Below are 13,413 nucleotides of genomic sequence, written 5' to 3'. Positions count from 1 at the left end.
TTTTGTCTAGCATCTAATCTTCCTACCCTACTACTGCTGTGACTCAGAGCAGCCACCTCCTTCCTCCCCGAACGTTACTCTGACTGCTGAGATGTCCCCATTCACCCCACTGAACTACACCCTCCCTCACTTGCATTTTCCCTCTGCTCTTCCACAGGAGGCACTGCAGATGAGAAGTAAAATGACAGGAGATGGGGTGGGGGAGAGGAACAGGGAAGAACTGAAGCCTCAAAAACCCACAAGTGGGACAACCAGTCCCCTGGAACACTGAATTGCTGCCTTTCTCGTTCTCATCTCAGGCAAGTCCAAGGGTGGCAAGGACTGCCCACAGAGCAGGCCAACAAACATCCTAGCTACCAACAAGTTCAGCTGCCCAAGGGTATCTGAACCCTGTGATGCCTCACCCATCCCGGGAACTCCAGGTTCTCCTGGGCCCAAACTTCTCACCTGAGCAAACAGATATTCCAGAGAGCTGGCGTCAAGGAGAGGGGTTGCATCTGGGACTTTTTTTTTCTCATAGCCATTTTTCTGCTTCTTTGGAGAATGTCGCCATACAGACTGCTCATTATCATTGGTCCCATGCCAGTTGGTGAAATAGAACCTGGAAGGAACGAAAATAAATGTCAGTTTGGGGAAAGGGGACCTCGGAGCACGTGGGAGAGGTGTCCTGCTTGTACCCAGAGTGCTCTCCCTTGACAATGCCCATGTGCTGACAAAAAAACAACTATGGCATGAAGAAGCAACAAATAAAATTTCCTCCCAAAAAAGTGCTACCACTAAACTCAGACATCTGTCACTGAGCTGTATTTGCAAAGCCTACACACGCCAGGCCCTGTGCCAGGCTGGGATTCAAAGGGCATAGTCCCTAGTGCTCTGGGGTTCCTTATCTATATGTGTATATGGCAATCGGTTAAATCCAACAATAGCAATAAAGTAACATACAAGGGGTACGTCTCATAAGTAGGACGACACTGCGACTTTCATGGAGCCCACAGTTTTTCCTTCCTTCATAAAAAAAATATTAAAGATATATTTCACATCTGTGTTGATATAAAGATTAATACAATCCAGGCTGGATTATATTCATTTTTTCTCTGATTTTAAAAGAAATTAAAGCACTTTTGTGAGTCCTTAATAATATTATGAGCCCTAGGCACTGTGCCTAATAGATAAGTTGTCCCTGGACAGAAGAGAGTCTTTGATGAGGTGCCAAAGGAGGGAGAAACCGCCCTCCACTGCCCAGGGAGGTGGCAGGGAAGGGGGAAAGGGCTGGGAAGAGAAGCTGGGACCGGAATAAAGAAATGCCAGGCTTTAGAGCCAGGACCATACACCGCTGGCTGAGGAGACAGCGAGGCTGGCTCACGTGAGGCAGATCCCCCAGAAGAAAGTCCCACGGGAGATGGACTGAAATGAGAGGCTGAAAGACAAGAAGATGCCTATGGCAATAGTCTGGACAATGCTGTGAGCTCTGTGGGGGCAGAGGCCTCAGCTGTCTTGCTCAGCAAGGAATCCCCTAGCATATAACAGATGCTTAATACATGATTGTTGGATGAATAAACAACAAATGAATGAACAAGTTCGAGGAGACGCAATTAACATAGAAAGGGAAGGATGGATAAAGAAGTTACTATAAGAGTAAAATTAACATTTTAAAACTTTCACGGATTGTATACAGTCCATCTTCCCTATAATTTATGAAAGTGAGAATCTGACAGTGGGCTTTGGTGTCTCTCACTCACACACAGAAAGAACCACATATCCATGGAGCCCGTGTGCAGCATGAACCACAGCTGTGGGATTGTCCTCTAACCCTTCCATGTGAGAGGGGAGCAGGCCCTGGTAATGGCAGAAGCCTGAGGCTATCAGCTGATGAAGAGGCTGGCATTTATGCTATGGCCAGACTGAGGAGTCTACTCTTCAAGGGCAGCACAGAGCACAGGACAGAGGACTCAACCAAGATCAGCGATACCGTGCAGGCAGAAAATAAGAGGTGAACTGGTCCTACCAACTGAGCAAATACAGGAAAATCTGACACTGGGACAGAAAAAAAATCCATGAGGACACAGTCAACTCCTCTGGCTACCAAGTCAAGTCCAAAACAGAGAGTTTTTGTCATTCACACAATAAGCAGACATCTACTAGAAGTTCTAGGGGTCTGCGTGGAAGAAGACAGGTGAAAGGGTCTAAACAAGCCGATGAAGACAGCAGCTAAGAAATTCTGAACATTAACCCTATGCCAGGCACTTTGTACATGAACATTCGGAGCAGGGCTCTCACAGAAAGGCATGCAGACAGGTAAATTCTGTTCAGCAGTGGAGGACAGTGGTGATGGGAAGTATATGCAATGTGGAAATGCATCTGGGAAAAGGGGTAAAAGGATCTCCAGGATGGAGGTTGTTTGAAAGAGAAGCACTGAAGACAGCTTTTCCCTGAACCAGTCCAAGGCATGGTCCTCTTCTGCCACATCCCGCTCAGTCTCTATGAGAAAGAGTCCTCGGACCTGGTAAAGCCAATGGCCCAACATACCCTCTTGGGGCAGAACACGATCTTCAGTCGGGTCTGAACAAACACATTCTTCGAGGCTGTTATCTGAGCCCTGTGGGACCAGTTTTGATTTGAAAATCTTTTGGCAAGATGTTCAGACAGGATGAGGCTGAGGGAATCAAACTTATGTGCCGCTTCGCTACTTCAGAAACAGCTGAGGGGAGCCTAAAACAAGGCTGGGTCTCTAGAAATGGCCCATGGTTAAAAGACGACCGCTTTCTATGTAATAAGATGACGAAACAAAAAACAAAAACCTTTAAATCAGTAACTACCAAAATCAACACCGTCTTAATTTTGTCTTAGTAAAACAAAACTAGAAGGTACCTTGAAGTCAGAAACTCTACACTTTGTTTTAAATTCGAATGTAATTAACATACAGTGTTCTATTAGTTTCAGGTGTACAATATAATGATTCAACAATTCTGTAACATTCCTAGAAGAAAACACAGGCAGTCACCTCTTTGACATCAGCCGTGGGACCGTTTTCCTAGATAGGTCTCCTGAGGCAAGGGAAACAAAACACATTGAGCTATTGAGATGACACCAAAACCAAAAGCTTTTGCACAGGCAAGGAAAACCATCAACAAAACAAAAAGACAACCTACCAAATGGGAGAAGATAATTGCAAATGACATATCCAATAAGGGACTAATATCCATAATAAAGAACTTCTACAACTTAAAACCACATAACAAATAATCCAATTAAAAACTGGGCAGAAGACATGAATCGACATTTAGACATACAGACAGCCAACAGACACATGAAAAGATGCTCTACACTCCTTTTTAAAATTAATTATCAAGATGTTCATCAAACTTGGGCCACACACAAATTCCTAGTATTAGAACATGCTAAGGGAAAAAAATAAAGAATGGCATAAATACACGTAGTATAACAGCTGTGTAGATTCCTTTTCAGAATGGCGGGGAGGGACGACACAGGAAGGAAGAGGAAGGGAGAGATAGATAAACAGATAGACCTGTCAAGGAGATATGCCTTCCTTGCAAGTTTTTGAGAAAACTATATTACAGATGACTGCATATTCTAAGTTTACAAATAGATATTATACACAACAAATTCTCCTTAGGTTTCTACAGAACTTTACTAGTGGACAGTGAAATTCATTTGAATGAAAAAGAAAATTTTTTTTCTTAAAAAGGAATAAAACATAGGCTTATATTAAGATATATTATTAAAAACCAACTATTAAAAGCATTATCTAAAAACAGAAAATTAAAATCGAAGCACAGAGTATTTCCCAAAATAGAGCTGGGGTTCCACTGAAATAGTCACTAACATTTGTTTTCATATTACACCTTCTTTAGTGGTGAGATTATAAGGTTCAAAGTTTTTGTAGTTTGTTGTAATGCAAATGTTTTAGCTTAGGGTGGGATCTTTTTTTTCTAAGTTCAAAGAGCCTGTGGTAACAAAGCAATATCCTGTTGAAGCGCAATGTCAGGTACAAAGTCAAGGTGCCAAAAAAACGAAGTAGCCCAGCACTTCCTGGCAGCTAACAGAACAGGGAGGAGGCAAAGACAGCTTTTAATAGTAAACGAGGGACTCACACAGTCAACAAAGACCAAAGTCTCAAAGAGGGCTCTGGGGCTGACAAGAGGATTCACTAGGTATGTGATTCTGGGTAATTCACTTCTCCATTTGGGACATCAGAATCCCCCCCTGAACAATTGCAATAGTTGAATTAGGTAAACTCAGATCTCATCCAAGCCCCCAATTCTACCATTCCAGATTCTGAGCCAAGTGGAGAGACCTACAGTGAAATACCCCCTTCCTAGACTTCCACGTTTCAATGTTGGATCACAGAGCCAAGCCCCAGGCCACAGAAAGCAAGATTACACTTTGAAAAATAAATCCAAATATAGTCTGAAGGCTCAGCTGGGTGGGGTGAATGTTTCCCTAAATCTGGGGCGTGAAATCTCACATGCTACACACCTCTCCCCTTAAGGTGAGACCTTGGGTGAGTACAGAAAGAAGAAAAAAAAGTCAGTCCTAGGATGATTATCAAAGAGAGGTCTGGTTCAACTGCCACTGAGAAAAGCATCCAGGCCATTCTGGAATATTAACAACTCTACCAACTTCCCAAAGGAAACAGCTGCTAAGATACTGGGCAGAGCCTCTGAGATCCCCCAGGGCTTTTCCAGCGGGTCCCTACATTCCGTTAGCACCTGAGCAAATCTACTGATTTCATCTCATCTATGTAAATTAAGATGCTTTTCAAAAAGTATTCACCCTGTTTATAAGGTCTTTTGCTAACTACACATTCACTCGTGCTTAACTAGCATCTAACAGACCTATTTTCAATTCTGGGTACAGAGCAAATGGGCTTATAAACTCAAGAGCCTACAGTGAAATACTGAATGTCTATGCCACCTTGGGAGACTATGTGACATTTAAGAAAGTCTACAATATAGAAGAAGAGGCAAGGACCCATCAGAAGAAAAATTAAGAGTCCCACCCACTAGACAAAAGTCCTCAGGGAGTGGATCACAACATCTACCCCTTGAGAGCAAGACCAACCTAGAATTTCTAGGGAACCACTTCAAGCGGTGTTTCTCAAACTTTTTAGCTGGAACTTTTACGAAGAAATAGTTTATTGTATCATGACCTGGTACATACACTTGCATATCTCAAAGACAAGTTGTGAAAAAACAATATTCTTAGGATATGTGTATACATATCCTGATATATCCTGATATTACCTATTCTCGCCTGTTTTTTTTTTTTTAAACAAATTCTGGTCACAACTCATTAAATTCATAACCATGACTCACTGCTTGAAAAACTCTGCTGTAGGATACTAATTCTATTCAAAATACCCTCTGCATCATAACGATGTCTTTTCTAAAATGTGCCAGAAGAAGGTGATCAGATTCATCTTGAATTGTATTTCAAATACTGAAAAAGTCCTTTCTCATACCAAGCAAATACAAAACTTACCAATAACAAAATGACTACAAATCTTCTTAGTAAGTGACTCAGGGCACGAGGCTAACTGTCATACCCCTGCAAGAGGAAGCCAGGCAGGCACCCATACCTCATCCGGTAGTGGAGCCGGAGTGATGTCTTGTCATCAACAGTGATGGTGCGATTCGGGGCATACCAGAGCTTGGTGTTCTCATCATACAGGGCAAAGAGGTTGTGACACAGAGGAGAGATACCTGGGGGAAAAGTAAAGAACATATCTGAAAATTAAAGATAGATACATTAGGCCATCTGTTCCCAAAGCACAACATAAGCAAAGACAAGGAATTCTCTTATCTCAAGAATCTAGGTCACATTTTTATCCTCTTAGGGCAAATCTGACTTCCAACACGTTCAATCAGGCACTTTTAATCATGATAATTAAGAACCATGGCTCCCCAGGAATATGTACTGTAGCTCCTGGCAAACCAGATTAAACCTATTTTAAAATAAAAGTCTAATGATATTTCTCATCACAGTGTCTATGACAGTCTTAACAAATCCTGCCTAAAAGAAAAAATATGCCAGCCCACAGGTTCCCAGAGCCCACCTGATGTGCACCTTGCTAATCCCAGAAACATTCTTGGAATTTGGGAAATCCCCAATCTGTCTCCTACAGAAATGTTTTAACAATTCTAACACACTCTGATTATGCATTAAACATGCAAAGAAGTTCCTGGCAGTAGCACACGAAATCATGTGTTAGAATAAATAACCAAAGTGATTTTTGTCAGCTGTAAAAATCTATCACCATTAATAATAAATACACTTCTTAAGTACTCTGTATAGTTATCATAAATATTTTTTATTAGTAGCCAACTAACAAGAAGATATCTGCTTAACAAAAGTGGTCCAATAGTGCTCCCTTGCCTCTCCCCCCACCAACTGCCTCCTTTGATAGAAGAAGGATTAGAAAGATAAAGGAGACTATGAAGCCAGGAAAGCGCCTTTCCACTTACTTCTGAGCCCGTGATTAAAATTACACAGACCTACAATCTAAAAGCATGGGAGGGAGGGGGGCGCCTGGGTGGCTCAGTCGTTGAGCGTCTGCCTTCGGCTCAGGTCATGATCTCAGGGTCCTGGGATCGAGCCCCGCATCGGGCTCCCTGCTCTGCGGGGGGCCTGCTTCTCCCTCTCCCACTCCCCCCTGCTTGTGTTCCCTCTCTCCGCTGTGTCTCTCTCTGTCAAATAAGTAAAATCTTTAAAAAATAAATAAATAAATAAATAAAAAATAAAATAAAAGCATGGGAGGAAGGGAAGAAGGTGACTGCACATAATCCATTATGACTGATATTTCTATGCATGGCCAGGCCTCAAGCTAAGATACAGTCAACTTAACCAAAAAATATATGGAAATATAAGGTAATCAGCATTTCCCAAATCAGACCTCTGAAACGAGACTGACACTGACAGGGACCCTCGCCGGCCCTGCCTGTCTGTTTAGGCACCAACTCTCTCCAGTGCACACACTGCGTGAAGATGCGACAGATGCCTTGGCATCCTGATGCCCTCTCGCTGGAAGTCCTCAATTCTTTCCTCTCAAGGTATCTGGACGAACCCCTCAGAAGTCACTCCCCCTTATAACAGAGAAGATGGGGGTAAACTTCAAAGAGCATTTTTCCTTGGGAAAAAAAGCAAATGAGTTTTAGATCCAGTATTGTTAAGACTATGTTTTAGGTATACTATAGTTTTTCATTCATGAATTGGCCTTTCTGGACTGGCCTGGAAACCCAGCCTCTCTTCATATGTACGCAGATTTGAATGTGCCACTGACACGTACATATTGAAGCATAATTTATTTGTAATCATCAATTTGTATCCTACCACAGGTCTGACTCTAATAATATTCGTACTTATAAACAGGAAGATCAAAGATAGCTTTTTATACAAAAAAGTACTGAATAATGGTAACAACAACACTTTAACATTTACTGAGGGTTAAGTGTCAGGCATCAGGCTAACACACTCTACACTGATTATCTTTTAATCCTCCTAACACTTAATGAGGTCATTAATGTTCCTGCCATTTTACAGGTGAAGAAACTGTGGCCTCCCGAGATTTAGCCTGATTCAAGGCTACTCGGCTAATGAAATGCAGAGTTAAGATTCAAACCAAGACAGAGCTACTGAGGAAGTAAAATAATGAGAGCTGAAAGAACAAAAACTGACCATATATTCAGTGGACAACAGGGAAGAAAACAATACTGCCTCCAAATACCACTTACTGTAATAATAACCAGAGCTATACGAATATGTGGCATTCTGTACTCATATACCTTTAAAATTAATAAATGTTGGCAACATTCCCCTGAGTCCGTTATCAAAGAGCCCACTCATTCTCTCCAGACTGGGCTTCGAAGCTGGTGCCCCACGCTGACTGGCCCTGAGCCCAGAGCTACAGCAGACTCAGTGGCTGCGTCTGCCTGCGGACTCAGGCTCTCTCCCCTCGTCTCCTCTAGCAGCGGTCCCTTGCTCTCTCATTAACTGAGTCCAGCAATTCCGTTCAAACACCACGGCTGGGCTAACAGAATAAACACTATAAACCAAACCTCAAGGGAAAGGAGAAAAAAATACAACACCTAAAAAAAAATACATTAGAAGCACCACTTTACATCTAGTTGTTTTGCTAATTACAAATACTTTCAAAGCTGTCGTCTAAAGCTGGTTCCTTATATACCTTGCTATCTAGTCAAAATAACTTTAAAAGACTAATACATTTCCCCCCTCATAATCTCCATAGCTCAGCCAATTTTACCTAGTGTCGTGTTTAGTTAGTTAAGGGCCTACTACACTCTTCCCTGCAGCACCAACCTCTCCCCTTTTATTGGAACTCTGGTTTTTAAAGCGTCTGAGGCAGAGAGAGATATATCAGAAAGAAAAATGGGTTTCTAGACAAGCTGTATCACAAACTAGGTAGGTATTTCTTGAAATGTCTATACTACCCCAACATAGTTGATATAAAGGAAGCATGGATCAGACCGTCTGCCATTATCGCTGGTCATATCATCATCATAAAATGAGGTGAGTTTTTTTTTTTTTAAAAAACAGCTTTTTAAGATATAATTTACATATCATAAAGCCTACCCATTTTAAGTGTAAAATTCAGTGAATTTTAGTATATTTACAGTTATACAACCATCACCACAATCCCAGTGGATCAGATCTTCATTTAAGTTTCCATGATTTAACTTTACTAGTCATATACAAGTAGGTAGACAAAAACTGTCACTGATCCCAAGTTCAAAGGTTAACAAAGGGGGCATTTTGTTATTCAGTTTGGTTTCTCACCTTCCAAGGGCAACAGGGGGAATAAAAAAAAGGGGGAAAAAAAAAAAAGGACCATATTGTTCACAGCCTCACTGCCCTTTTTACAGCCTGGCATTCTGACCGAGCCACAAAGTGACAACTTCTCACTTCAAGTCAGCATCATGAGGGGAGAGCAGATTATAGTGGGAGAAGCATGAATTATACTTTTCAGAAGAAGTTTTGAATAATCATTCAGATATTGAGAGATGCCATTACTGAGCTTGTGACTTTGTACCAGCTGTTTTTACTCATTTAGGGCTGATGTTATTCCCATCTCCTAGAGGTAGGGGAAATAAAACCTGAGCCTCCAAAGAAGGCAAGCATCATTCCTCGGTATTGCAAGCTCATGAGTGACAGAGCAGGAACAAGCCACTTTAGGACGAAGAAAGTGAAAAGTGAAGCTCCCAGAATTAAAATCACTGGCCTAAGGTCAAAGGCAAGTAAGCGGCAGAGGCAGGGCAGAACCCCTGCCTCACGGAGCCCACGCCTCTTTCCAGTCAGCGGGGCTCCCGGGGGCAGAAACACCAGGATCTGCTTGCGGGACGGTGTCCCCCCGAAAATGTGCCCTGGGCAGCCGCCCGTACTCACAGCATTCCTGTGCGGCCCTGATGCACAGCTCCTCCGCCGTGTACTCTCCGCTGCCCAGCCGGAGGGGCTCCCTATCAGCAAGATAGAAGAGCACTTCCACCCCTGGCTCGGGGGCCTCCAGATTCACCTCGGTCTTCTTGGAGCTCCTCATTTTAGCACAGAAAGCCATGGCATTGCAGTCCTCTTTTATATTTAGATACTGTAATGGAAGGAAAACCAGACCATGTGGTCATTCTATGTGCTAAAAGTTCAAGTGGTGCAAGAGAATATTAGGAAGGTAATGTAAGCAGACAGAAATACCTCTCAAGCAGGTAAGTACCTCTCCCTGCACCTTCCCTCTCTGAAAATCGAATGCATCAGAACTTATGAGAGGTGAAACCATCCACTGTAATTACGAACATAATCAATTATGCATTCTAATTATGATCAGACCATGTTCTCAAAAATCAGAATAATTTTAGACACAGCCTAAATTTGTTTTCTCTATCTGTACACAAGTGGTAGTTGAAAAATGTGGCTCATTCTGGAACCACTGATGTTAATGTTACCAATGCTGCTACCTCTACTGGAATCATTTCACTTTTGAATTGACCGACGGCACAGATCACATCATCTTTTAACTTTGTCTATCTCCCACTAACCTGCAAGCTCAGTGAGGTGATGAACCATGTCTTATCTATCTTCATGCCCCCAGAGCCTGGCCCAGGGCTGGCTCTGAGAAAGTACATGCAAAAGGACTCCCGATTCCCGTTCATGAGCCATATGGAAGGGTCTCGAAAATTAGTGAACAGAACCAAGTCCCTGTCACTTCACGGGCAGGTAGGAGGATGGGCAGCACTTTGTGGCAGCAGAATGAGGGCTGGAAGCCTTGCTTTGAAGAGGTCAGAACTTGCTGGTAAGAAACTTGCAAATAAGTCATTCACCTGAGCTCCCTCTAAAGGGAGGGCAACTAGGATCAAAGAGCCAGCTTCAGCAACTTAGCCTTAGACAAGGCAGAAAGGAGGGGGAATAAGGGAAAGCCCGACACATTTTTTCTTCCCCTCACTCGATACTAATCGCTAATACAAATTAATTTCCCTGACCCCAGGTTCCTACTTTCCTGTTGCCTGCCAAGCCAACCTTCACTTAGCCCTCAAAGTAATGTCTCAGTAACATATATCAGATCCTCCAAAGGCTCCCCATTAATCTACAAGCGCAATCTCAAACTCCTCATAGAGGTCCTCTATGACCTGCCAGCTACCCCCCAGCCTCATCTTTCATCACACCTAGCCTCTGACTTCATGCCTGAAACCCACAAAGCTGCCATTCATTGTTCTTGTCACCCCAGCTCCCTCCCCATCCTGTTTTTCCACACCCTCCTGCCTTTGGTCATCCTGATTTCTCTACCAGGAATACCTTCCCACCTCATCCTCTTCATGGCAAACTGCAATTTTCTTAATAAGTCAGCTTGGACATTACCTCCTCCAAGAAGCACCTATGAACCTCCATCCCCATCCCCCTAAGTTAGATGCCCTCTCCCAAGATCACTTCGCTGCACTAACCACACTGGGTTATGACCATCTTATGCACACGTCTGTCTCTCTCAATCATATACACTGTTCCTTAAGGGCAAGGACCATGTCACTCATCTTTGTATCCCCAGTACCTAGCACAGAGCCTTACATTTAATAGGTGCTTGCAGAATGGCCCAAGGAAGCTCCTCCAAACAAGACAAGTCACAGAGTGTGGACAACAGCCACAGGTCTTTTCACCAAACTCATGTGCTTGTTTATCAGCTGCCCTGGTGGACAAGATACTTACAGGAGAGACACGAACCAGGTATGCCTCAATGCTACAAACTGAGAGGCACTCAATTTTACTTGTTTCGTCTCCAATATAAACCTGAAAACCAGGATCTTCCAGAACACAGGCTGAAAGACTAGGCTCATAACTTACCTTGAGGGTTCAGATCAACTATCAAGCAAGAAAGTTTTCAAACCCAACACTGAGCCCCCAACTCCACCCCACAATGAAAAATAGAAACGGAAAACAAAGCAGCTGCAGTCTGCTTTACAATGTAAGATAAACCTTTGTCCTTGAGATCCTATACAGGCGTGGCACGGGAAGAACTCAGAGATGGTGTTATACCCTTTCACCCTAAGAAAATAATCAGGTAAGTATACATAATTATGTATGTACAAGGTGCGGCACCACTTAAAAACAACTGACAACGTCCAACAGGAGATGAAACAAAACAAGAACTATGAAGACAGAAGAATACTATGCAGCTGTTAAAAAAGGTGACATAAAGCTACATGAACCCACACTGGAAGATATATAGGACATACTGCAAAGTGAAAAAAGGCATAATATCCATATTATGATCCTTTTGGTCATGCACATGCATAATATGGAAAAACATACAATAAACCGTTAAAGTGCTGAATATCTAGGAAGGACTATAAGGGAACTTCACCTTTTACTTTGGACTTCCTATACTTTCATACTCTTGGGATTTTTAAACCAGCCACTCAACTTTTGGAAATGAACAAAAATACCGATATTTTAAAAGTAAAGGATATAAGGGCAGGTAGCCCGATAAGTTCAAGATCAGTTTCATTATTCTTTTTAAAAGTAAATATTTTCCTTTTGGCCTTTTTTTAAAAATATGCAAATTACATACCTGCATTTATTCGGCTGTCCAATGTCCTCCAAAAAGCAGACTGGATTTTCTTCTCTACTTTCCAAAGTCCGTTTAGAGCTGGGCTAAAGACAAGGATAAATAAATAAATCAGCTGCAGAGGTAATTGCATCAGAAAATAAGAGGACACTTTTATTAAGGAAGCAGCCCAAACCATAAGTGGGCAGGAAAAAGCATTTGGGAGGAAGAAGGAAAAAAAAAAAATTGATGAGGACACTGAGAGGACAGAGAGGCATCTGAGAAGATGGTATTTTCACTGCTTCAAGAAAGGAAGCCAGGGACTTCTGCTTCCTGGCATAGAGAGCCCTGTCTAGTGTAAGTGAGGACCATGTGCCTTTTCCGTCAACAACCTCTCTCCTGAGGCTGTGAACAATAGTTTAGGACACCCAAAGATATGCACTTTTACTTCCCATTTCCATTTCCTTTAGAATCACCCTCCTCCCAACCCGTTCTGTCCTTGGCCTCATTTTAATGGTGAAATATCATATGATACGGTGAAAGGGGAAAGGCCTAGGAATTAATCTAATGAAAAATGCTTTTAGTTCACCAAATATTTTTTGAGCCATTCTTACTTGAAAACTTAGGTAGCAACATAAAAATACCAGCTTGTTTCTGTAGAATTAAAGTACCTGATCCCATCATCTTCATCACCCACCACCAATCACCACCACCACCACCACCCTGGCCCCAAAACACATACAGAGCTCTGTATTGTTTTAACAACTTTCCAGGTTCCTCTCCCAAATTCTTTTTTAATAGTAGAATCAAATAATTCTTGCAACTAAGGAGCAAACACCCTTAGTGGTATGAAAGTGGTTTCCGAGTTAATACAGATTACTGTCTGTTTTCTGTTGGTCATTCAATACATTTTATCAGAATTCTACTTTAGGAAGTGCACAGACCCAAGCAGGACAAGGCAGAAGTACAAAGGGAGTGGGGAGAAGGAGATGAGGATGGGTTACCTCCAAGGCTGCAGGCCAGCATTCCCACAGGACCTTATGGTCCAAGTAGGAGATGGCACAAATGAAAACATAAAATCAATCTAAAATCAACTGTGTCACAATGTCATCTTCTGGAGGCCAGGAAGAGGATACAAGTATGAATTTTGATATGACCATTTCGACTTGGCTATTTTGACATGGACAATTTTAACAAGATTCAAGGAACAAATCATTGTACTCCCAGCTTTTAAAATTTTAATATGATCAATTGTTTTAATTATGTGGACAGATACCCTGCCCTGCATCAAGAGAGTAATGTGAAACTAGCTACATGCTAATTAACACCTTGCTTCGGCTCAGAAACAGAGTTTC

The 13,413-nt window shown here is 42.3% G+C and overlaps 1 protein-coding gene and 1 long non-coding RNA gene across 3 annotated transcripts in view; both read right to left on the bottom strand.

The window, feature by feature from the left end:
• LOC144381919 (uncharacterized) overlaps positions 1-13,413 on the bottom strand; it is a 436,617-nt gene that overhangs the window by 64,091 nt on the left and 359,113 nt on the right. The window lies entirely within an intron of this gene.
• JAK1 (Janus kinase 1) overlaps positions 1-13,413 on the bottom strand; it is a 125,169-nt gene that overhangs the window by 36,398 nt on the left and 75,358 nt on the right. For both annotated transcript variants that reach the window (XM_036109957.2, XM_036109961.2), the window contains exons 2-5: positions 12,083-12,165; positions 9,421-9,619; positions 5,600-5,723; positions 448-601 (exon numbers count right to left, since the gene is read on the bottom strand). In XM_036109957.2, the coding sequence (XP_035965850.1) occupies positions 448-601; positions 5,600-5,723; positions 9,421-9,619; positions 12,083-12,088 (483 nt within the window). In that variant the 5' untranslated portion in view covers positions 12,089-12,165. The remainder of the gene's footprint in view (positions 1-447; positions 602-5,599; positions 5,724-9,420; positions 9,620-12,082; positions 12,166-13,413) is intronic.

This window comes from Halichoerus grypus, chromosome 5, assembly GCF_964656455.1.
Source record: "Halichoerus grypus chromosome 5, mHalGry1.hap1.1, whole genome shotgun sequence".
Lineage (NCBI taxonomy): Eukaryota > Metazoa > Chordata > Mammalia > Carnivora > Phocidae > Halichoerus > Halichoerus grypus.
Note: the sequence above shows the minus strand (reverse complement) of the source record. Positions and strands in the feature narration are given on the sequence as shown.